A 22596-nucleotide genomic window follows, 5' to 3' on the forward strand; every position below is an offset into this window, starting at 1 on the left:
ATCATATTATATTATATTATATTATATTATATTATATTATATTATATTATATTTTATTATATTATATTATATATTAACAGGATGACAATAATGCACTTAGTGAATCGGCCATGAGAATTAGCTACAAAATTTGCCAGGAAATTGCAAAGGAATTGGAAACATTCAACGAAGGTGAATTCATCAACCGATGTTTAATTATATTGGAAGATGAACTCTGTCATCTGGCATGTAGGGGAAGTGGAAGCCATACGCCTATCTCGTAGAACCGTGGTGAGGAGGTTGCAGTATGTGCGTATGGGTTATGTAAATAAGCGTAATGATTTGTGTGTGTGCATAGAGCGAAGTTTATTTCATTAAATTAATAAGAGTGTTATAAATTCTGTAATGTACAATGGATTGATATAATATCCTTATAAACTATTATGTACTGACAGACTGAATGACTAGAACAACAGTGGCTCTTGTTACATTAATGCAGGGAAGGTAGCTGTAATGCGAGTCCGCCACTGCGTGAGCGTTCTGCTCTGGCTTGGAATTGAAGTGACTTTCGGAGCGAGAGCAGCTCTGGCCGACTAGACTGAGCCGCTCTCATGCCCGGCCCTGTCCTACTGATAGGCGAAGTAGATATTCGTCTGCATTTAAAAAGAAAACTGTCATGCTAATTGTAGTAATGCTTTGTAATATTACTTGCAATAATGGAAGTAAACGGTCATTTAGAACAACGTAATTTATACTGTGACAATAATGATTTAAAAACAGCCGTCTTTAACGATATCACCTCTTGCAACAATTACATTTGTAACTCGTTTCATGATTTCAAATTTATTCATTTAAACATACGTAGCATAAACAGATATTTCCTGGAATTATGTGCATTATTACAAAGCTTCACTCATGAGTTTGACATTATCATTTTAACAGAAACTTGGTTATGTCACGATTTTGGCTATGATATTAACCCATTATATCCCAGAGATTTTTTTTTTCGATTTTTTATGTGAAAACTCTCAGAGATTATCATTATATGTCAAATAAGAGTATAAAACATAAAGGAATTCGAAATAGTATTATTTAGGCCCTTTTACTCTATGTTTGATATATCAAACGCTGGGCGTTGGTGTATAGCAATGTTATTTGGAAGGTTCTATACAGAATTATGTGAGATGTGACAGGGTAAATGACTGTTTTTGGATATGGGGATGTCTGGAAAAGTTTTGAGCATACGTAAAGTAGTCTGGGATAAGTGGAACCCATAGTTTTCTATGGGGAAAGTGGAACCCAACGTATGACAGTGCCAGAGAATCAAATATGAAAATGAAATTTAGTGCATATAAATTCCAATTTCCTTTTTGAGTTCATTATTACCTAATAGTTTCACCTGGCTTTAATAGTTTTAACGTAACTATAGGTTCCACTTTTCCCAAGTTTCTACTTGCCCCATTGTACCTTATGTAAAATAATTTACACTGAATTTTGCAAGAAACTAAATTATTATTATTATTATCATAAATCATAATGGAATAAATTGTAACATAAATAGTCAGATATTGTGAACACTTATTTCAAATTATTCATAAATACAAAAATAATCCACATTATACACTGTTAGCCTACTTAATGTGGAATTTTAGAAAGCAGTCTTTTGGGTGCAAGGCAACTTTACATTTGATGCAGTTGTATTTTGCATTTTTCTTGCATAATCCACAGCGCCTTTGATTGTCCTGAAATTGATTTTTTCCATCATATCGCAATTCAGTTGGTATCAGTGATGGTTTCTTTGGCAAAACAGACGTCCTTGGGGAGCTCAACTTTGGAGTTGAAAGTGTTACCAATGTTATCCTCCTTATGAATTCCAACAAAGGATACCCTGGAACATTTTTTCTGTACAGTAACCACTACCGCCCCATTCAAACAGAACCTGAAAAATGGCCACCACCATTTTTTTTACCTGATTCGAATTCGATACTATCCCCGGTGTTGATCGAACAAATCAACACCCCCCATATACCTGTTGTAGTGTTTGATGATTGTCGGTTGAGTAACAGCAACACGTTTCTTTTCACTTGCATTCCATCGTTGACAAGTTCCGTAAGCAAGTGTCACATTTTCATCTTGAACATTAGTGCCCATAGTCACTTGATTGTTATCTTGCCATTTGATGAGCGTTACTTTCTTGTCTTTTGATTGAAGGGTGTGAGTTGCACCTCTTGACTGTTTAACGGTGCATTTCCAGTCCTATCAGCTCGAATTGTTCCTATTACATTTAAGTTATGTTGTAACATTGTGTTGAGGAGTTCTAAAGAATTGAAATAATTGTCAATGAAGACAAAACTGTTAATAGGAATAAATCCAATACAAATACTTTGAACAACTGACGACCCCAATGATTCACCTTGAATCCTATCTTTTTTCCCTGTATAAGGAGAAAATTTAAGAAGATACCCTTCAGGTGTAGCTAAACACCAGAACTTGAAGCCGAACCGTATTGGTTTGCCGCGAATGAATTGCTTCATTGAGTGACGGCCATAATATGGTTCCATAGCTTCATCCAGTGAATACTTCGAGCCAAGAGGTTGAGCAAATTCTTGAAATTTGTTGTTGACATAGTCAATGAGGGGCCTTACTTTGAATACCCTATCTGTTTGATCAATTTCAGAATTGACACTGAAGTGAAGAAATCTATGAATTATGTCAAATCGATTTCTTGTCATTGCATTTGAAATCAGTAAGTTGTGTGCATCATCTCGTGTTTCCCAAAATAGCCGCCGGTGTGGTACCTTCACATAACCGGAAACTAAAAGAATTGCAAAATATGTATATAGTTCTTCAATGGACAAATGTATAATGCATCCTTTCTGGGCTGCATATAATACAGTCTGCCGACATATCATTTCCATAATTTCTAAGTCGAATACCATTTTGAACAACTCATCGGGAGACTTATCAAAATTCAACTCAAAAATATTATCATTAGGGGTGGTTGGTAGAGAAATTTAATTAGCTTTGTGAAGATTTCTTTCAGTCCATTCAGTTGTATATTTAGCTTTCTTGGGTACAGATTTGTTTGCTTTCTTCGGTATAGAACTGTTTACATTTTCAGAATTTGAAGAAGGATAAACATTCAGACGAGATGAAGTAGTAGAGCTCGATGGTAATTCTCTAGGAGAGGCGACTGTTAAATTTTCTGATCGTTTCTCAACCCTAGGTTCATTCACGTTTGATTCAAAATTTATATCCTCTCTCTGTTTGAAATGGTCCCTCTGTCTAACTATCCTCATCTCACCTTCTTGACGTAAAATTCCTCTGCCCAGATCCATAAAAGTAGTTTTTTCATCGTCGTCGCTGCCACCATCATCCCGATCAATGTCGACGCCATCAGTAGGAGGGTTAAGTACCACCTCTATTTCGTCAGCAGCATGTATACTTGCACATATTTCAGGTTCATCTGCATCTAACACCTCATCTAGCCATTTTATCAATTGTTCTGTATCTTTCCTGTAAGATGGATAAAAGTTCACATAAACGCCCAGCGTTTGATATATCAAACATCAAAGTTTACGTAGTCCTCCAGTCCATATTATTCAAATTATTATGAAAAACTATAATAGTACTGAAAGGATACACATTTGCCAACACGTTAAAATAATTAATTAAAATCGAGCATTCAAAACAAACCATTCATAAAATAAAAATCCAACTTACGTGTTATCCATCTTCCGACCAGACTGGTACTGGCATTTCAACACTCGCAACAACTGCCAAATTAAAAGATTTAAGTTTTCCATTGTTACCAATATAGAGGTTGATGACTTAATAAGATAGTGCCCGAACGACAGAAACAAACAGATTTGTCATGGTGATACAAGAAATCGCATTTCTTGTGTTTTAAGATAGTGCCCAAACAACAAAAATAAACAAACTTGTCATGGTGGTACAAAAAATCCTATTTTTTGTTTAATAAGATAGTGCCCGAACAACAGAAACAAACAAATTTGTCATGGTGATACACAAAATTCTATTTTTTGTTTAATAAGATGGTGTCCGAACAGCAGAAACAAAGAAACTTGTCATGGTGAAACAAAAAATCCTATTTCTTGTGTAATAAGATATTGCCCGAACTACAGAAACAAACAAACTTGTCAAGGTGGTACACAAAATCCTTTTCTTGTGTAATAACATAGTGTCCGAACAATAGGAACAAACAAACCTGTCGTGGTGATGCAACAAATCCCATTTCTTGTATAATAAGCCATTGCCCTAATTTTGTTACATTGTTAAAAAATTAAGAAAATATGAACAATTAAAGTTACCTGTTACGTTTGAAAACCCATATAGACCTACTGTACTCCAACCACGAGAAAGTCTCGGGGGAATGAGACGCAGCGGGGTGATGCTGTGAATGAATGCTAATGTCATAAGATGTCATAAGGTCACACTCGTGGGTACACGCATCTTCATTGGCTATCTCTCAAAGTACAAACGATAACACTGATACACACATATTTATACTACCCTAGTTACAAAATTAGATCACGATTACTTCCCTGGTCTTTTAATCCCTCCATAATAACTCATGCAGGAGAGCGCATGTTTTTAAACTGACGTTATAACGGTAATATTATCTATCTACTTCGCTCCAATATATGACGCAATAGTAAGCACCTTCCTTTCACGGTTAATCTCCTGGTTGGAGAACAGTACATTTATCATGAAATTACATCATTCATTATACTGTGGGACTGGCTGTGATATCTTGCTTTCCACGTCTCTGGTTTAGTGCTAGCGTGCTGATCTTCCATTCAGGCGGACAGGATTCGATCCCCAACCAAGTCGTGATGGAATTTGTGGTGGACAAAGCAAACGTTACAGAGGGGTTTCCCGGGGTATTCCCGTTTCCTTCACACTACACACTTCGATTTTCCCACATTTAATGTAATATTTGCAATAGTACGCATAAAAATAGGCTGGAGTGAAGTCGGAGGTAGTACGGGTTTCTGGCTCTAACAGGGGCTGAGGCAGTATAGCCCACCTGACAGCTTCGGATTCACGAATGCTACCCGGGCCACCTGTCGGAGAATCATCGCATATATAGGGCACTCAATGGGCCAAAACATGCCTAAGTGTACGGATCCATCCCGGGTTCAGCCCTCGTAAAGTCGGCCAGTCAGACGGATACCTTGTTTCCTTTCCTAAATATGTCATTCTAGAGGCGACCGTTAAATATACTGGTTAATGAGTAGTTGTTTATGAATCATGTAATCTTACGACAAATATATTTCAAATTAAAACTTAATTATTTACTTAACTGCTACCGAAAAATTTTTTTTTCGGAATGAAGTCTGTTTTTCTGTATATTATGTCTAGCGCTTTCTCCTAAACAATTTAACGAGTTTGTTCTACCAATCAGTCCAGTCAGGAACGATGCACATGGAAAACAACATAAAGAATAATTATCGGTCTTCATTTAAAAAATAACACAGTGTATCTCTGCATTTGAAAATTAAAACTTTCCTAACACTTCTTTCTTCAAACTTTTGTTTTTACTTTAATAAAATTGTCAACAAAATGGAATATTTCCATGTCAATTCCATTTATAGATCTTACTGCGACTTTGTAGCTTTTAGATGTGAAACAAGTCAAATTTAATTTATTTATTTAAATTTAAATATACAGAATAAAGAATATAATTACAAAACAAACAAGAGAAATAGAAATAAAATAATACAAGCAATATAAAAAGAAGATACAGTAGTATCAACAAAATTTGAGACCGAATGAGCAGCGCTCGTGCTCGGTCGCAGTTCAGATATAATATTGAAATAATAATAAAATAATAATAATAATAATAATAATAATAATAATAATAATAAAAATAAATAAGTAAAATAAAATAGGAACTAAAATATAATTACAGCGGCAATGGAATTATATAATATAATATTAACACTAGAGAAGAATAATATCGCACGTGAAAAGTAGGACTAATATATATTTCAAAATTATAGAATACAAATATAATATAGGTTGATTAATTCATACACATAGGCTATAAATTTATTTAATCAAATTGAAGATATTAACACGTTTCTAATTTTCTTGTTATATGTTAGTGGGTTACATGTTAGAAGTTATGGGTGTAATTTAGTTAAAGCATTGTACAACCGAGGGCCAAAATTAATACTATGCTTTAGACCAGCAGATGTGAGACATTTAGGTTCTACTAATGTTGAATTAATACTTCGTCTTGTGTCATAATTGTGTGTCTGTAATACAAACTTATTACGATTTTTATGATAAAATTTTAACAGCGTATACTTATAAATTTGTTCAATATTAAATACATTAAATTCAGAATAAATTAATTTAGTCGGATAATCGGAACGTTTCTTCAAACAAATTTTAATTATTCGTTTTTGTAATAAATTTAACGGACTAAGATTAATTTTTGTATTTCCACCCCAAACAATTATACCATATTGAATGATAGACTGAATAATGGCCAAATAAACATTTCGTAGAACACTAATGGGTAAGTAGCATCGAAGATTAACGAATTTATAAATTGTTTTACGAAGCCTCTTACAAAGATAAGTAATGTGATGAGGCCATTTTAAATTCTGATCAATAATGATACCCAGATATTTCACATACGTGGCTTCTTTCAATGGTGGACATTTACAACATTTGGGATCTAAACAATTTTCACTGTGTATTATTAGTCTATATTCATCGCTAAATTTTAAATTTTGAACACTGGCAGCTGTTAACGAAAAAGGAACTAAAGTTGATTTAGATATATTTAAAGAAAGGAAGTTGGAATTAAGCCATTTTTTAACAATGTTAGCACCTATATTAGCATTTCTATATGCTTCCTGCCAAGAAAAACCACTGAAAATAACTACTGTATCATCCGCATATGAACATATAGATCCATTAAATTTTTCTAAATGTATATTTAGCAGATCATTAACATATATTAGAAATAAAATAGGTCCCAAAATTGTTCCTTGCGGTACACCTATATCAATATATTTGTATTCACTAAATTGATCTTCAATTTTGGTCATTTGCCTTCTGTTACTAAAATATGATTGGAATAATTTTAAAACTATACCTCTAACTCCAATAGTATGTAGTTTGTCCAAAAGTAAATTATGATTGATAGTGTCAAAAGCTTTCCGTAGATCCAAGAAAATACCCAAACATTTGTTTCCGATATCTAGTTCATTGATAATTTTTCCAGTAACATTAATAAGAGCATCATCAGTAGAAATATTATTGCGGAAACCAAACTGATTTTTAGAGAGGATTTTATGTTTTTCTAAATAATTTATTAATCTATTCTTTAAACATTTTTCAAGCAATTTGGAAAATGTTGGAAGTAAAGATATAGGTCTATAGTTATTTAAATTATTTTTATCTCCAGATTTGTATATTGGAATTACTATGGCACATTTCAAAACATCTGGGAATATACCTTGCACAAAACATAAGTTAAAAATATGAACCATGGGTTTTAATGTATATTTGATAATAATTTTGAAAGTATTATTCTTAATTCCATCTATACCAGGAGCAACATTATTTTTTAATTTCTTAACCAAAATAATAATTTCATCTTCAGTTATAGGGAAAAGAAACATGGAGGAAGCTAAATGTTCATCTTGTGTCTGATTTTGTAGAGAAGAGTTAAAAGTTGACTTATTAATGTTAGAAATAACTTTGTGTCCTATCTCTGAAAAATAATTATTAAATTCGTTTGCAATCTCTTTTCTGCAATTTAATATTTCACCCTTATCGTTTTTTAACTCCTTGATTGGCTGTTTATTTTGTACATTTACATCTGTAGCTTCATTTATAACTTGCCAGAATTTTTTAAGTTCATTTTTGTATCTATCAAATTTGGATTCACAATATTTAATTTTCGTTTTTCGAATGATAAGAGTTAACACATTTCTATATGCTCTGTAGTAATCTTTTAGTTGTACGTTACTTGGATTCTTTTTAATTTTTAAAGCAAGTTTGTCTCTTGTACGAATAGAATTAATAATGCCGGCCGTGATCCAGGGTTTCATTTTCTTGGATTTATTAGAAATTTTCTGATTACTGTTTATAATAGTATTTTTATCTATATATTTTATGATTAAATTGTAGAAAATTTGAAAACAGGCATTGGCATCATTAAAATTATAGACCGATTCCCAGGTTTCTTTTAGAAAATCTGTAATCATATCAGGATAATTCATTTGTTGCATATTTTGTGATGAGAGAGTAACAGACGGCCTGGAATTGCATTCATTGTTAGACATTTTTAATAAACTAAAAACAATATAATGATCGATAATAGCACTAGATAGAACGCCAGGTATGAAGCTATAATTATTATTTTGAGTTTTTAGAAATATATGGTCGATGCATGTGCCAGAAATTATTGAAGGCCTAGTGATGGCATTTAAATAATTTACAAAACCATATTCATGGAGAACATTCATATATTTACTGCCAATTAAATCTATACTATTTTCTAATATGTCTATGTTTATGTCTCCAACAATAATATGGTTGTGACAACCTTCTAAATTGGATAAATACTGCTCTAAATTATCTATGAAATCATTTTTATTGTTTTTAGGGGATCTATAAATGGCGGTGAAAAAAATTTCACTCTTATCAAGCTTAATCTTAAAACGAAATGAATTACAGTGCTCTATTTCAGCTTCTATTACACTAATATCAATGCTATTTTTAAAGTATATTACTTTTCCATCGCGTTTATTGTATTTATTAACTTTTACCAATTTATTGTATCCAAACCCATTATATCCCACCGTTTGATATATCAAACACAATGCAGCTTATGCCGTTTGATTGTTGTATATTTGCAATTCTGTTTTTATTATGATTGTTGGTACACCAGTTGGCTTATAAGCAGACATCGGATTCTAGGGCAAATGCCTATTTTGTTTCTTTAGGAGAAAAGTAAAAATAATTATTAATTGAAAGGTATTCAAAGAGTTTTATAGTGCCCTAAAATGCCCTAAAACGGTTATTAGAGCCTAATTTGTTAATATTCGCCTAAAAATGCCTAACTCACTGTAAAGCTGCGCATTTTACTCTTACTTTTTATAATTTATACATGCATTCACTGCGAAATTTAAGGCATTTAAAAAGTGGAAAGTTTGCTTCACACCGGCCATGAAACCACTGATAAAGGAAACAAAATGTTTTGAATCTCACGACACTCGCAATAGATTTCACCGAATTTAACATGTTTGGAGGCATAAATGCCGACAAAGAACCAACCTTAGTTTTGAAGCAGGCAACAATCACAACATGTGCTGCTACCGATTCAGAGATATACTATACTATAAAAATGACTGTTTTCGGTCTGAAACCGATTAGCTGTACTGCCCTTCAGAGTGTCATAAAATCACAATTTTTGGAGAAATAGTGTTTTTGAAATATTTATGAAAAGTCGTAAAACTGCGAATTAGTAGGGTAAACCGTTACAAAATATTTAAAAGAATGGCCCTCCTAGTGTTAACACTACCAGGAAATGCAACAATAAGTGGAACTTTGTATTTTTGTCCAATTGAATCTCAATAACAACGGTTCATTTGAATGCTCGTCAACAGTTGCTCTTTCCCTCACCTTATTTGTGTTGAGAAGTTTTGAGCGGTAGGACGTTTTCCTGTGAAGTTTAACGCGATAATGCCGAAAAATATAAGTGCAAAATCTACATTGATCGGGCAATGGCTAACAGAATATTCAGAATTCACTTATGATGGAAAAATAATATTCTGCAAGATTTGTAGCAAACAGGTATGTAACAATAGTTGAAATATATAAATTCTATTAATTTTAATGAGTAGGCCTATACATTGACTGAGCTATCCTGAGGTATAATTCTTTTTAAGACCACTACACTTTAACCTTTTAAATTCCGATAGTTAAAGTATTTGCAGGTCATTAAAATTTTGATTGTTCGAACCCACTAACTTTGTGATAGAAATACGGCGATACAACAATTAGGATTTTATTTTAATTTTATTCAGTTTACTTTACATTTTTATATTTCGCAAGAAAAGAAGTGCCACCTAAAGCAGCATGTGCAAGGAGCGGCTCATAAGGCTAAAGCTCAGCACAAAAATCAACTGCAACAAACTTTACTAACACAGCCTACTTCATCCAATCTCAGCAGCAATTTCTATGCTGATTTAACCAGAGCGTTTGTTGCTGCTAACATTCCCTGGGATGCAATTGAAAATCCGGTTTTAAGACAGTTTTTACAAAAATACTGCAAACAAAATATCCCATCTGAGTCGACCCTAAGAAAAAATTACTTAGACAGAATATACAATGAAACTTTAGCTTCCATTCGAGAGGATATAGGTGATTCTTACATATGGGTCTCTGTGGATGAAACCTCAGATCCTATGAATAGGTATATAGTAAATATGGTAGTAGGAAAACTTAGTCCTGATGGACCTTCGATTCCACACCTCGTATGTGTTAAGGAACTTTCGAAAGTGAATAACCAAGCCATTGCTTATTTTGTAAATAAAGGCCTACAGTCTTTATACTCAGGTAATATAGACGATTCTAAAGTTGTGTTGTTTTGTACTGATGCTGCCTCATACATGGTTGCTGCAGCTCCACTTCTTAAAACATTTTATCCTAACCTCACGCATGTAACCTGTCTAGCACATGGCCTTCACAGGGTTTCTGAAACAATCCGGAATGAATTTCCTCTTGTCAATTCGTTTATTTCTAACACAAAAAAATGTTTTTGTAAAGCCCCATCCAGGATTTCAATATTCAGAGAGAACTTTCCAGATATCCCACTCCCACCTCAGCCGGTTGTTACACGATGGGGAACCTGGATTCAGTCAGTGGTGTATTATTCTAAGTATTTTAAAGAAGTGGTCACAGTTATTGATAAATTACCTGAAACTGGTAGTGCAGCGTGTGTGAAAGCAGTGAAAGATTGTCTGAATGACTCACGAGTGAAAAACGATATTGCCTACATAACATCAAACTTTTCTTTCATACCTGCAAGCATTGAACAATTAGAACGTGAAAAACAATCTCTTTGTAGCCAAATAGCAATAGTAAAGGAAGCTCAAGTGAACATACATTCTGCTTTGGGCGAAACTGGGAAAAAAAGTTAAAGATAAGTGGGACAACGTATTAAATAAGAATGTAGGATTTTCATTGTTGGAAAAAGTATCAAGAGTGATATCGGGGGAAAGTGTAAATGTTCCAGTAAGTATTGATGTTTATATTGTACCTAATTTAAAATTTGCGCCTCTCACATCAGTTTTGGTTGAAAGAAGTTTTTCTGCTTTCAAAATGATTCTCAGTGACAAAAGGCAAAGGTTAACTGTGGAGAATTTAGAAAAAATTCTGGTGGTGTACTGTGCAGATAATTATAATGAAGTCTGAGCATGGAACTGAATTTCATTAACTTAAAATGAGTAATCTTGATATCAATAATCATTATTTCATTAGTTTCAATATATTAAATTTGTGTAGCTCTGTTTATAAATATAATATAGTATTCTTTTTTAATGTTTAAACATACTTTTTGTGCGTATTTTAGTGTTTAACTAAAAATGTCAGTGAAAGAAATAAGTATGATACCTTGATGTGCCTAAAATGCCTATTTTCATTAAAATAGAGCCTAATTTTACAAATTTTGAGCTTATTTTAGGCGCCTAAAACTGCAACTTTTAGTGCCTAAAAATCCGATGTCTACTTATTACACAAGACATACGATTTCTTGTATCACCATGACAAATCTGTTTGTTTCTGTAGTCCGGGCACTATCTTATTTCACAAAACATACGATTTCTTTATCACCATGACAAATCTGTTTGTTTCTGTAGTTCGGTCACTATCTTACTACACAAGAAATGCGATTTCTTGTATCACCATGAAAAATCTGTTTGTTTCTGTAGTCCGGGCACTGTCTTATTACACAAGACATACGATTTCTTGTATCACCATGACAAATCTGTTTGTTTCTGTAGTTCGAGCAGTATCTTATTACACAAAACATACGATTTCTTGTATTACCATGACAAATCTGTTTGTTTCTGTAGTCTGGGCACTATCTTATTACACAAGACATACGATTTCTTGTATCACCATGACAAATCTCTTTGTTTCTGTAGTTCGGGCACTATCTTATTACACAAGAAATGCGATTTCTTGTATCACCATGACAAATCTGTTTCTGTAGTTCGGGCACTATCTTATTACACAATAAATGCGATTTCTTGTATCACCATAACAAATTTGTTTGTTTCTGTAGTTCGGGCACTATCTTATTATACAAGAAATGAGATTTTTTGTATCACCATGACAAGTTTCTTTGTTTCTGTTGTTCAGATACTATCTTATTACACAAGAAATGGGATTTTTTGTACTACCATGACAAGTTTCTTTGTTTTTGTTGTTCGGAGGTGTCACTCTCATGTTGGATGGATAAAAGCAATTTTAATGCTATGTTCTAAGAAGTCCACAGAGTGGATGTAAGGATGCATAGAACTACTGGTTGAACACAGATGTCTTGTCCTATTATTATTATTAGAAAGTTATTCTGTACAGACATGATGCCAGAGGAAGAACAGGAGTGGTATGATTGTCAGTAAATTTAATTGTCTGTGGATACAAATAAATAATTCTTTATTATATTTTACATCTTTTGACATTAATTAAGATTGTTTCATAATCTCACATCTAACTCGCAGGAATGGGTTCATGCAGGTCACAAGTCTACACCCATAATCCCAAATGCATTACAATATACAAGTGTCTATACTTAAGCGAGATTCAAACTACGACTATGATCTAGATTCTAGACATATGGATAAAGTTACACACATTAACCGTTGCGAAACTGTAGCTGGCTTACGCCACTCTAAAGATGAAAACAAGACTTCCTTGCAGACATAATACTGTAACGTCTATACATATTTATTTGTCCCGTACTGGTGTATACAGGAATTGTAATAATCACAAGGGTACACGTTTTTAGGTCCATCAACATTTTTTAATTATTTTTTATTTTCACACATATGTCAGTGTGTATCAGCGCTTTGTTGCCACTGCAACTCAAACGGTAATATTCACTAAATATTCATGTATTTCGTTTATTAATTTTACTTATATTTAACATGAACTATCTAGACACGACATTTGGTAGTGAATATAATATTGATTATATTAACCACTTCAGTGAAAACATTTGTTGCTGTAATTATTTTAATATTAATGTAATAAAATAAAGTATTATGCTGTTGCAAATATTTTAATACCCCCGTTTAAAATCAGTTAACCAGTTCAGTTCTAATCATACTTGAAGTCTTAGGACATGTTAGTGTCAATTCTGATATACAAATGAAGCCAATACTGGTTAGTGTGTCTATACTAATGATATAAGAACAGACTATGTTACTTTGTTAGAAGATTTTATACGGTGTAGAGAGTCTTGCATTGCTTCTATTACACTTCACAGTCTGTGTGTTTGTTTAGCCATCTTACATTTTTCACTCACTACTATTAAACTTTGCTTATTTGATGTAATTATGATTCTGAAATGTATTCAAAAGATAAATATATCAAATGTAAAAAAATAAACATGATAATCTAATCTATTTAAATGCAAAACTCCTTTACACTGAAGGATAAAAACAGTTCACAGTCCGCTATATGCCAACTAAACGTAAATCTGAGAGAGGGGAACACATCCACTTTGTACCATGCAATCATATTCTATTTTACGCCACATATTAACTTCTGAGTAATACAGGTTGGAAGTAATATGGCCTTGCAGATTTAAACAGCTTATTCCCTGGATAGAGTATAACAAAAATTTCAAATAGCCTACAATATTAATCCTAAATGAATAAACTTTCTCAGAGAAAATAATTTTCCCCTAGGTATAAATGTTAACACGGTTTCACTTGATAAATACTATCCGTACGAATCTAATTTTTAATTTTAGCATTAAAAATACTGATAAAAATGATTTGTGCCTTTACATTTTATTAAATAAATTGGACGCTTCTCTTGGAAATTAAATAAAAAATTAACATTTATCTGAGTTTATAGGTTTTCATGGTGACTGCGATCAAAATCAGGCTTTTGAGAATTCCATCATGTCCTGGAACTTGACTACATATAGGTTCCATAATCGGATCAAAAGGTAAGACCTGGACCTTTGCGCCAGGCTAATCTGGACGACTAAGCAGCAGGCGATCGCTCTGGTCTTACCCATTGCCCTGATGAATGGAACCTCTATGTAACTTACAGCAGTTCCGAAACTTTGGAAATGCCGAAAGCCTAAAGCCTAATTCCGATTAACATTTATCGTTATTTCCTACCACTACATAGTCTGGCAACCCTACTGCGGTAACTAAAGGACGGAACGCTGCCGCCATCCATACCGAGTACGTGTAAGTTTTCTTAATAAGCCGCACGTTGCGTTATTGCCACACTAGCAGATTTTCAACCTAATGTTCTAATTAACTATTTACTTAATTACAAAATGCGTAATAAGTTTTTCACTTATTTTAATATAATCTACAGAACTATTATTATCATACGTCCCAGAAAAGAGCGGCCGGACTACCAGCCGCGCCCTACGTGGTTTCTGTCGCGTGCTAACCGTTTCTCCCGCGCAATCGAGCTCCAATAGCCATATGGCATTCAGTGTACTTAGAAGTTGTGTAATGGAACTCTCGATTCTTCAAGTGTACAACGTTAGTGTATAAAGTTCAGTTATTATTGTGTATTCAAGTAATGGCTAGCAATAAATTCTCACTGTGTGAATGTGTGTATATGTACAATACGTACATAAAAGGCAGAAGGTCGTGTGCGAAAACAAGACGAAAATTTTGAATAAAGTTCCCAAACAGACCTGTGCCTTCTGCCAAAACAATTAGACGACTCGCTAAAAGATTAAAAGAAACACACTCAGTGAAGAATCGAAAATCAAGCAGAAAACGTACTGTTCTTATGCGGAACGATTGTCAGTTTTTTTCCAACAAGATTCCGCCACTGCTAATGAGCTGCCGTGTCAATGAGGAAATTGAGGCGTATTTTCGGTACGAGACTAATCAGTAATAATTTGAGGCTTGCATGAGAAGAAACCCAAGCTATCAATAATGTGGAACTTCAGAGTGTTGTTCATTCGTTTATCAGAAAATGTCAGTTGTGTGTGGCGGCAAACGGAGGTCATTTTCAGCAACGGCTGTGAGCATGGTAAGTCCAAATTATTGAACATTTATTGTTAGTACTGTTATATATTGGAGAAGCGCCGGAGAAATGGTTATGCGCACGGCGGAAACCACGCAGGGCGCGGCCGGCCGCTGTTTTCTAGGACGTGTGATAATAATAGCTCTGTATTACCCACTTCAATCTGCAGAGTTACATTATTTCCACTCTGTATAAACATCAATATTTAATTTTCCAAACAGTAGAGAAAAGAAAAACTGAAAGAAGATTAATTTTAAATTACCGGTACATTATTGTAAGGTGCCTATAGTTTCAATAAGTCATATTTAGTATATCTGATTTGCACATAAAATGTTTCCCATTCATCATTATTTGCCTCAATTTTGAGACATACGTTTGAAGTCAAAATATTATGGATATCACATAATCAAAGTTTGTCCTCGATGCAAATCTTCATGGAAATTTAACTGTAAGTAAAGTTCTTTGCTCTCTTTATCTGATACCATTCTGGTATAGTTTTCTTCTCCCTAAGGGATCAAACTGACTAACATGCAATTTCTTGTTATGCAGTGATGAATAATTTCTTTCTATGTATTCGTAATGGAAACAGCGCCGTTTCAATCCCTTTTCAGTTCATTTGCCGACTGAAATAATTTGCATTAATTGTTACTTAGTAAAGTATTGTAATAAGTATGTCATTAAATTACTTTTCATGTCAGAAAAGGAAATGTAAAGAGAAATGTTTTGTGTGCTCTCTTTTGGTGCGGGTAGAATTGAAGGGTTCAGAACCATAGTGAGCCAAGCGCCATTTACTAAAACTGTAGAAAACAAGGGTTAAAATGAAGTTATTACCATAATTCAATGGAAACATATAGCAAGTAATATAAAGTATACACATTAAAACTAAATGATATGGCAATCTTCATTAAACTATGGTATTCACTTAACTTTAACCCTTGCTTTCTCCGTTTTTAATAAATGGCGCTTGGCCCACTATGGCTCTGAACCCTTCAATTGATGATAACGAGATGATATTTGGCGAGAGAAATCCACGGTATTTCCATGAGATTATCTGACATTCGCCTTACTAATGGAGAGACCCTGAGATAAACTGAAACTGATATAGAACCCTTGTGGGATTTGAATCTATGTCCGAGCATACCCTTAGTAACTCGAGATCCCCTCATCAACTCTCAGCTATACCGATGACTTGTTTTGTGTTACACTCCACAATAATTCGTTTGACAAATTTCATCTCTATAATTCAAATTACATAGCAGTAACTTCCTTGCTATATTTTAACAGGTATGTGACAGAAATATCTTCTGGCTTATAGATGTGCCAGAGAAATCATCTGTTTCAAGGATTGGGTTCTTTGGCCTGTTGCGTCCTCATTGACATGACGATTTTTAACTACAGAAATATATTCATAATAACGATATTCTCTGTTCGTTTAGTAAGCATAGTACAGGACCGTAAGACAACACTGGACAAAACAGAGAAAACACAATACTCAGTTACTGTGGAAAGAAATCTCCATTTTTCTTTTAGAAATCCAACAAGAACACGCTGAAAACGCTGCCATTTGATGTAGCCTACAGCGGAAGATAGGAAAATATAAATATCATAAATAATAAAAAATATGGCATAATTAAAGGGATGAAGTTTAGGAGGAAATAATTAAAATAATATCCAGTCTTTGATTTCTATAATGAATCAATGACTGGAGAGCAGGAAGGTGTGATCCGTCGCGTTTACTGTGCTACAAGTCGGACTACTTCTCAGTCCCATTGGGTAGCTAGTCGTAATAATGGCTAATGAAATATTTACAGATGAAGATGATGCGTAGAAAAAGAATCAGCTTTCTACTTCTACTTCAAAATCGGAATCCACGCAATGATGGATCTCGAAATCAGCGATGTTCAGGACGCCCGCTCATTTAAGGGGAGAGAGTGGAATTTTTTTTATTTTTATTTTTTTCCTATTTGGTGTAAAATATTAATTTTTTGTATGTAGAGAGCTCATAGCTGTAGCAACTCAACCAAATATAAATATTAAAAAAAATTATTTGGGGGCCCAAATTTGGAAAAAAATAAATATATATACCCAATGCAGAATTGTACTAAAAACGATATATCTAAAGCATTTTTAAAGATAGATTCAAACAGGTTTTTGCAATGTATTTGCAAAAGCATGTTCTACAAATTGTCTGTAACAGAATTTTGATATTAGTCCCTACGTTTGTAAAATTAACAATTAAAATTTAATAATTTTCTGATTTCCTTTCTTGCAAACAAACGGACGTATTTTTAAAATGAAATCAATTAACAAAATTCTGTTACAGAGAAAAGTTTCGTAATAGTCTAAAGAATGTGTGTTCTAAATTTCATGCATGTATCTTTAATAGTTCAGAAATTATATCCATTTTTGTCTGGCAATGTAGCAAAAAAAAATGAAGTTACTGGAAACCGATAAAAGCGGGCGTGTGATTTAAAAATCCAAAATCCCCTCCAAAATTTTCTAGAGTTCCTTCAGTGGAGCAGCGTAACCCGGAGTGAGACTAGTGGCCAACAGGCTTGGAGCTCACATATTTAGTTTTGTACAGCCACCAACCCCTTGCAAGGATGCGTTTTGCGTACCTTTTAAATTTGTCCTCCCAATTCTCTTTCGATTTTTTCGATTTTTTGGCTCTGCATAAAAATCCATAGCGCAGGAAATTTAAATATGACTGCTCAACATCCAATAAGGGCACAAATACCCACAAAATGTTATACAACGCATTTCACACATATCAAAGAGTATTTTAAAGATTTTTTTAAAATTTAATTTACCAGAAACAACAATAAAAGTGGGCGAGTGATTTAAAAACCCATAACGCAGGAAGTTTTAAAATGGCGACTCAACATCCGATAAGGGCACAAATACCCACAAAATGTTATGCTATGCATTCCACACATATCATAGAGTATTTTAAAGATTTTTTTTTAAATTTACTTATTTTTCACCAAAAAATACCATCCTCTCCCCTTAAACTTTCAGTGATGGATCCTACATTCTGTAACGGATCCCGAGGAAATTAAGTTACCGATACGAATCTTAATACATCCTATATTGTGTTTAGTGTATGGTTTCATTTTCGGGGGCTTCTTCGGCCCGTTCCACATTCTCGTCGGTGGGGTTCTTGGCCGTTGTCTCCTTTCTGAGCAGACGGGGACCGAGGAACGTGATGAGCGAGGCTCCCGCTGGCGCGGTGATCAGAATCCCCAGCACCGCCACGATCAGCACTTTGCTGGCGTAAGAGATGTATTCTTCGTTGCCTATCTCCCGGGCGTTGTCCAAAGCGATTGGTCCGATGGCGGCCTGTAACAGCCATACTCATTGAAACTGCTCTGGGATAGGAGGGCAAATTTATCGTAACACTCTCTTATCTCTATCGCAATGCCACCAAAAGTGAGAATTGAACTAATTCACACCGAAACTGCAATGTGTTCATGAATCTGATAACCGAAGATAATTATTACTGTATATTAAATAATATTTGCCCACCCATGACGGATAGACTATTCATGGTCTTGGTTTAATGTGCCTATTGATATCGTAACATTATTGTACTACTATTACTACTGCTATGCTACTGCTATTACTACTCCTGCAAGATCACTGCCACTACCACTACCACCACTACTAATCCCCATTTCAGTTTGGTTGATAGGCCTTCCCCCTCTACTCACACTCTTTACCATCCGTGAAAGGGAAGATCTTATTGTCCATCTCACTAACGTTCGAGTAATTGACTTTGAAAATAGTGAAAATTCTTATTATTGAAAACGTTTACCGGTAATCTACATTTCGAGAGTCTATACTAAGCGTTTATATTGCATTTTATTGTTGTTTATATCAACTGGCACATTAAAAAGCTACTGAGAACAGAAGATAAATGTTTTTTTTTTCACCGCTAGTTGCTACTCTATAGCATACACAATGGGACAATCTGCACAGTCACTCCCCCCCTGACTTCATAATACAAACTAACATTCCTTAATTAAATTTTAGTTGAAAATATTGTAAGAACGGCATTAAAATATACTCACGCATGTAATTATTAAACATCTGTGCCACTGTATTTTATATTCACTTATGTACTTATTTAATATTTTATTTTCTTGTGTGTAGAACTTGGGGGGTGCAGGTATAAGAGGTAACAGCTACCGTTCTGTTTCTGACGGACTCAGGACAAGTAGAAGGGGAAAGAAATGCCTTCGCTTCCTCTCAACTTGTATGAAATGTCGTTTAGAACTTGGGCACACTGGGCGGATGGAACTAGAATATCTGAGAAATTGTATAATTGTTAGTATAAAAAGTGTGTCTTTTGTGACTTTTGTAGAAAGTATACAGCTCTGTCTCTTTAGCCAGCATCAAAAAACTGAATTAAAAAATTTATAGTTAAATACTGTCGTACGATTTATTGAAAAACAATAAGGATAATGATTTCATAGTTAAATTCTAAGCATTAGATAAGCTACGTGTAAAACATTATTAAAAAATTCAAAATTTATCTCCAAAGACAGGCTGTATTCCATAAATAAGTAATAAAAATTCCTGTAAAAGCAGGCCTATAAATGCTTTACAAGTGTCAGAACTAAGAAACTTTAGTCTTAAGAAAAACAATTCGATAAGTTGCAGTGTAATAGTATATTATCAAACAAGTTTATAATGTTATATTTTAGCCACCGACGTAGCTCAGTCGGCTAAGGCGCTTGTCTGCCGGTCCGCAGTTGCGTTCGGGCGCGGATTCGATTCCCGTTTGGGCTGATTACCTGGTTGGGTTTTTTTCCGAGGTTTTCCCCAACCTTAAGGCAAATGTGTCGGCCTCATCTTACCAAATATCATCTCGCTATCACTAGCTCCATCGACGCTAATAACCTCGTAGTTGATACAGCATCGTTGAATAATCAAGTAAAAAAATGTTATATTTTATGGCATAAGTCAATTTTTAGGAAACGACCGAAGCATTGGACGACAGAATTATATAACAATTAATGAAGAAACAACATCAGATTTGTAATGATGAGTAGTTTGATATCATAGTCTATGAAGAAAGGGGTTGCTATGACAACAATTGTGTATTAAATATTATAGCATGGCAAATACTTTCATAATGTTAACTTTATGGCACAAGTTATGCCGTCATAATAGAAGTCATGACGTTTTAGCTAACATGGTAACATTTTACAGCTCTGGTACAATAATGTGACATATTATGCACGATTATTATCGACAAAGACCGGTTATAACGCTGAAGGACAAAAAATATATATTTATTAATATGTCTAACAATACTTATCTATAAATTACTTTCTAAGAAAACCTACTATTAAAAATTTATCCTTCCTAGCTCGAAAATAGTCGAAAAAAAAACGACAAACTACATTGAACGATTTTAAACTAAATAATGTACGTATAACTATGACACAACATTTCTATATCAGTGAAAGAACAGAATAAAATTTAAAGTCATGCACGAAATATTCTTAAAATTCTGTTAAATTATGCCAGCTTCGATGTTTTTCTATGGTTTTGAATTATGAACAATTCCAAAGAACATGAACGAAGAATATATGAAGTAGAAAAATCCGAAAATCTAAATTAGAAGCAATTAAACTAAAGGATGACATAAAACAGTATATCGAAAAAAATTGGGTGAAACATATGAACAGAATGGGAGACAATCCTAAACCAAAGTAAGTACATAAATTCAAATCCATTGATTAAAATCTGTGAGGCGATTGAGAATGCTCTGGAAAGAAGAGTTACAGTCCTCATGATGATCATGATATTATTATTTGATATATTTATTCCACTAACTTACATCGATCGTGATGGCCCTTCACATTTCTGTATACATTGCCATCACTCCCTTGGATACATAACATTCTGCTTACGCTTTTTCTAAACACCCGGCTATTACATATAACTGACCTTGATCACTTTTCTATCACGTCCCTCACCTCTGTTTCCCTCCCTTCTTTTTCTATTTACCCTTCCCTTTCCTAGTTATCTATCTTATTCTTACTAATCTCAATTAACTAAACAATCACTTGTCTCAACCTCTTATTACTTGTTCCCAACATTGTTTACATTAGTTGAACTCTAGCATAGTTGTTAACTTATTTATTCACTTGAATCACTAACGTTCACTGACCACTTATTCCCATTAATCTACTCTGTATATTTTCAGACGAAGTAGTTTCTACAGTTCCATTACCTTTCCATTCCCACTTTCTTTATTATATTTGTATCACTACTTACTTATTATCACTCTCTGGTTATTACTTGTATCTTATCCTTTTTCACTAATATTTTCTTGCCTTACCGTCTTTTCTGTCACTATCACTCTTTTCACTTTATCACTTTCCTAAGTTTTGTCACTCATGCATACTATTTCCATTTTATCACTTTCCTATGTTTTGTCACTCATGCACCAACCTCTTAAGTTATAATTTTTCTGTCCCTTTCTTCTTCACACAGACAAACCTCTATTCGGTGTCGCTAATTTTACTTCATCCCTTACAGTTCTTGCAGATGATATTATTATTATTATTATTATTATTATTATTATTATTATTATTATTATTATCATTCATTGATTATAGTTCACGTTAACACTTTGTTTGTTAAAAACATAAAGTTGTTTAGTCACACGTTAAAAAGTGTTAAAATTTTTAAAAAAGTTATATACCTTGGACAGACGGCCCGTTTCGACGTGAACTACTGTGTCAGTGTCTCCTGAACTACTGGTGATCTTGAATTCTGCGATGTGCATTTCTCGGTTGTAGGGGTGGGAGTGTGTTGCTCTTATGGTGGGGGCTGGTTGTTTGTGTATTATGACGTATCATGACATCGAATAATGTGTGGGTATTGAACTGTAATTGTGTATTAAGTATATGTTGTGGGTAAGTTATTGTACGTTTATATATTTCGTATTGTTCTAAGATGTTTAACTGTGAACTTTTTGGTGTGATGTGTAAAATTTCCATATCTGTTTCTATATTATTGTAGTCATGATTATTGTTGATAATGTGTTCTGCGTAATTTGATGTGATGTAGGGTTTGGTTATAGCTTTAATATGTTCATTATGTCTTGTATGAAAGGGTCTTCCTGTCTGTCCTATATAAAAATGTGGACAACTATTGCATTTTAGTTTGTAAACTCCATTATTATTATTATTATTATTATTATTATTATTATTATTATTATTATTATTATTATTATTACTATTAATGAAACCTAGGTGAATCAAAAATCTATCACGGATTTTAATAAAACATTTGAGAGGCCTACATTATACTGGG

General features: G+C 33.7%; 1 protein-coding gene across 3 annotated transcripts in view; it reads right to left on the reverse strand.

The window, feature by feature from the left end:
• The window catches only part of LOC138696355 (sodium/hydrogen exchanger 9B2-like), a 92365-nt gene that overhangs the window by 25050 nt on the left and 44719 nt on the right, over positions 1–22596 (reverse strand). For 2 of the 3 annotated variants that reach the window (XM_069821178.1, XM_069821179.1), the window contains exon 11: positions 12674–18603. The exons of the other annotated variant lie outside the window; for it this stretch is intronic. In XM_069821178.1, coding sequence (XP_069677279.1) covers positions 18361–18603 — 243 coding nt within the window. In that variant the 3' untranslated portion in view covers positions 12674–18360. Of the gene's footprint in view, positions 1–12673; positions 18604–22596 lie in introns of those variants that run through there. 3 annotated transcript variants of the gene reach the window in all.

Source organism: Periplaneta americana, chromosome 3 (genome assembly GCF_040183065.1).
Source record: "Periplaneta americana isolate PAMFEO1 chromosome 3, P.americana_PAMFEO1_priV1, whole genome shotgun sequence".
In the NCBI taxonomy this organism is placed as follows: Eukaryota; Metazoa; Arthropoda; class Insecta; order Blattodea; family Blattidae; genus Periplaneta; species Periplaneta americana.